The sequence below is a fragment of the Otolemur garnettii genome, unplaced genomic scaffold, assembly GCF_000181295.1.
Source record: "Otolemur garnettii isolate 467f Iridium unplaced genomic scaffold, OtoGar3 scaffold00014, whole genome shotgun sequence".
In the NCBI taxonomy this organism is placed as follows: Eukaryota; Metazoa; Chordata; class Mammalia; order Primates; family Galagidae; genus Otolemur; species Otolemur garnettii.
The window spans coordinates 12,609,437-12,613,628 of NW_003852409.1; the positions used below are offsets into that span (position 1 = coordinate 12,609,437).

The 4,192-nt window shown below is 38.7% G+C and overlaps 1 protein-coding gene across 1 annotated transcript in view; it reads right to left on the reverse strand.

Annotated features, from left to right (window-relative positions):
- The window catches only part of ELP1 (elongator complex protein 1), a 79,042-nt gene that overhangs the window by 66,303 nt on the left and 8,547 nt on the right, over positions 1-4,192 (reverse strand). The window contains exons 3-5 of the mRNA XM_023510557.1: positions 3,531-3,538; positions 2,045-2,126; positions 1,298-1,378 (exon numbers count right to left, since the gene is read on the reverse strand). Of these exons, the coding sequence (XP_023366325.1) occupies positions 1,298-1,378; positions 2,045-2,126; positions 3,531-3,538 (171 nt within the window). The remainder of the gene's footprint in view (positions 1-1,297; positions 1,379-2,044; positions 2,127-3,530; positions 3,539-4,192) is intronic.

Below are 4,192 nucleotides of genomic sequence, written 5' to 3' on the forward strand. Positions count from 1 at the left end.
TGAATTATCCAAAGTACCAAACACGCTGTTGGCTTCATAGTACCTACTCAAAATTATTTCTGAACAAATAAAATAATCTTTAATAAACAAATGAGTTTTCTAAGTGACTTCTCAGAGTTGATGGAGCAAGCAGACATGAAGTTAGGACTTGGCAGAAGCTGAACTATTTTCTCCCATTTCTTCCTCAGTTAGGCAGCTATTTGGTGCCCTCAGGTTGGCCAGAGCTTCCTAACTCAACAAGCATCTCCCTTCTCTTTTGTCAACATTGTCAACAGCTCAATGAAAAATGACCTTGGGTAGACCTTACAAAACAAGTCTGATTGTTCGCACGAAAATGCAGATCTAACAAGTAGTAAAAAAATCAGCCTCTGCCAGGCACAGGGGCTCACATCTCTACTCCTAGCATTTTAAGACGCTGAGATGGGAAGATCACTTGAAGTTAGGAGTTGGAGATCAGCCTGATCAAGAGTTAAGACCCCCTTCTCTACAAAAACTAGAAAAATTAGCCAGGTGTGGTGACTTGTGCCTGTAGTCCCAGTTAATTATGCGGCCAAAGAAGGAAGATTGCTCAAGCCCAGGAGTTTGAGGTTGCTGTGCGCTATGAAGATGCCACTGCACACTAGCCCAGGAGACAGAGCAAGACCTTGTCTGTTCAAAAAAAAAGGCCAGGCCCATGGCTCACGCCTGTAATCCTGTAACTCTGGGAGGCCAAGGTGAGTAGATTGCTTGAGACAAGTTTGAGACCAGTCTAAGCAAACCCAAGACCCCATCTCTACTAAAAATAGAAAAACTGAGGCAAGAAGATCGCTTGAGCCCAAGAGTTAGAGGTTGTTATGAGCTATGATGCCGCAGCACTCTACCCAGGGCAACAACTTGAGACTCTGGCTCAAAAAAACAAACAAACAAAAGACTTCTATCCCACCTCTTGTTTTCTTCTCCCCATAACTGCACCTCAGAAGTGCTTTCTTTATTCTAGCTTGTTCAGTTCCTTTTATTAAAACCCCAAACTATGCCTTTCTTAGGATTTGGGCAACAACTACTCAGGTGACCATAAGCATAGATTTCTATTTTCCAGGTTACTGACAAAGCCAGCACTCAGACCAGGAGAGGAGCCAGATATATGCCTTTTAAAATTCAGGATGGGCTGAAGGAATTGGGCTAGCAGACATCTAATACGTGGGGGTTTAAGTTTCACAGTTCTTTGGGCTTATGATGTGGCTCTCTCAGTACACAAGAAAATGAAGAAAATGATCAAAAGTGAGAAGGAACTTAAAGTTTCAAACAAAAATATACTCACTTTCACCAAAATCATCCTGATGGATTTGTTGCTCCATGATTGGCTCAAAGTCTTTTGTCATCATAATCAGGGTCTGCTGACCTTACAGGGGCACAAAACAAGAATGGTTTTGCTTTCATGTAACAAATTTGCTATCGTGTAAGTATGTGTGGCACTGTAAGCTACAGAATTGGAAGAATCAGATAGGACAAACAGATTTCATTCAAAATTCTTTTTTGAATGAAATATAGCTTTGCCTAAACAAGTTGCCTAGTGCTTATTTTCAGGTATTTAAGTGCATAAAGCTGAACACAGTCCACACAGCCCTCCTCCTTCAACTGTCAACACTCTTAGTTTCCAAGACATCTCTGCAAATACACACCTTAGCATGGTGCTTGTTTACTAAGCTCAGTTGGATCGAAGAGACTTAAAGGAAAAAACAAGGAATGCAAGAGGAGTTTTTAGAATCTGTCCCTATAACAATTCATAGAGTAGGTTAAAATAAAAGATTGCTGACATCTTTATCTGTGACTGTGGATTTACAGCCTCTCTGCATTTTATGACTTTGTTTCCCACTCTTAAGGAATAAAAAAGTTACATGAAACAACTTTTTATAAAATATTCTAACAGGTAAAACTTAAGTCAGAAAAAAACACATTCACTTTTTTTAAAACTTAAGTACTCCAAAACTGAAGCCAATAAGATATTCGGAATATCTGTAGTAACATTTAGAGTAATAAGTCAATTAAGCACCAGTGACAAGCTCACCTGTGGCAAGGAGCACCAGCTCTTGGTCAGGACTCCAACTCATGACAGAGATACCACTGGCCACACTCCCAACACATTCCAGCTGAGACAGAGAAAATTAAAAAGAGAGACTCAAAATATCAGTATCTCAGTAAAAAATTACCACAATCTCAATCAAAACAATTAAAAACAAACACATAAATGTGACTTAATCCAACAAACATAACTTTAGTAACAGGTTATCAAGAGACTAGACCTGTTATTAGGCAAAGGAATTAGAAACAGACACCCCACTCTTCCCAGAGCTGACACATGAAGGAGGTAAAAAGATGACACTACAGAGTGATCAGGGCTTAACCAAATCTCTGGGAAGCAAAGCAGGTCTCAGTACAGAGAATAACAAGTGGTTCGGAAAGTTTTTCTGAGAAAGTGTCTCAAAGAATGATAATAGGGGCAGGTGAGAGAGATTAAGAGGAAAACAGTATTGAGGCACAAAGCCATAAAAAGAGTAGTTGAAAATCAGCTTTAGCAGGTGTGTTGGTGTGTGCCAATACTCTCAGCAACTGAGGAGGCTGACACAGGAGAATCATTTCCGCTCAGGAGTTCTGGGTTACAGCATGGTACAGTTGTACCACTGCACTCTAGCCTGAGCAATGGAGGGAGATTCCAACTCAAAAGAAAGTCAGCAGCAACTACAGCATAATATAAACACACACAAAGCAATAATGGGGAGAGGAGTAAAGGTAAAAAGAAATTAGGGGAACAGACAGCAAAAGGTCCCAAAAAGCATAATAAGGACCATGGACTCTATCTCTCAGACAATGGAGAAGCCACCAAGGAGCAAGATGAGCATCATTAAATGAAGATAAGTCAACTGGAGGAGCTCAGTCATCAGGAAAAATTTCTACAAAATATTTTAGAAATTAAAGTTTATCTTTTAAATACAAGAAATACTAATTCTAATTGAGTTGTACATAAAGACTTTTTTCTCACCATGAACTGAAAGTAAAGTTTATTACTGTATTAAATGGAATAGTTAAGAGCAAAAGGACCAGATTTAGACTAGTTAGGGTTCAAATACCATCTGATAACTGTGTGACTATGGCCTAGTTACTTAAGCACTCTGGGCCTCAATTTCCTCTTCTGAGGAATGGGAAGCAACATTCTACTTCCTAAGGTCATAGTGAAGATTAAATAAACTTGCATAAAAAGCACTTGAAAAAGTGCCTGTATCCTGCAAATATTTAATAAATATAAGCTACTATTAATACTTACTATAAATAATACTATAACTCCTGTTATAAAATCAATGTTAAAGAGATCACAACTAATGGAGTAATCAAAGAAGATTAAAAAAGAATCAAGCAATTGTAATTTGAAACTCTTGCTGCTAAGGTGAAAATGGAAATCCAGAAGTCAAGCTAAGCTAGAGTAAAGAAAGAAGCAATTGGTCAAAATCTATCTCTCTTGGCAATGTAAAAATATGCATGCAATGATAATGTATTACTTTAGTGCCTATAATTAAGGGACCAGGGAGTTAGCCAATTAACATTCGTAACTGAAAAAATAAGCCATAAAAATATATCAAAAATTTTCTAAAATAAAAAAATAAAGATTACAATTTAGGTAGAAATTCTGATAAGAGGTAACTCATAAGTACAGCCAGGTTTTATCCTTTTATTTCTATTTTTACTGTTTTTGAGACAGAGTCTGACTCTGTTGCCCTGGGATTGAGTGCCATGGTGTCATCATAGCTCAGAGCAACCTCAAACTCCTGGTTTCAAGCAATTCTCATACCTCAGCTTCCTGAGTAGCTCGGACTACAGGCACTCATCAGCACACTTAGTTTTTCTATTTTTAGTAGAGACTGTGCCCAGCCTGTGTTTATTTTTTTTAAATAGTCCTCTTTTGGAATGAGGACTATTTCTAATTCTTCTAATTAATATAAGCAGTAGGCCAGGCAAGGTGGCTCACACCTGTAATCCCAGCACTCTGGGAGGCCAAGACAAAAGTATGTGAGCTTGCATTCAGGAGCTCAAAATCAGCCTAAGCAAGAGTGAGACCCTGTCTCTCCTAAAAATAAAAAAATTAGTCAGGCATTGTGCTGGTGCCTGTAGCCCCAGCTACTCCAGAGGCTGAGGCATGAGAATCACTTGAGCCCAGGAGATT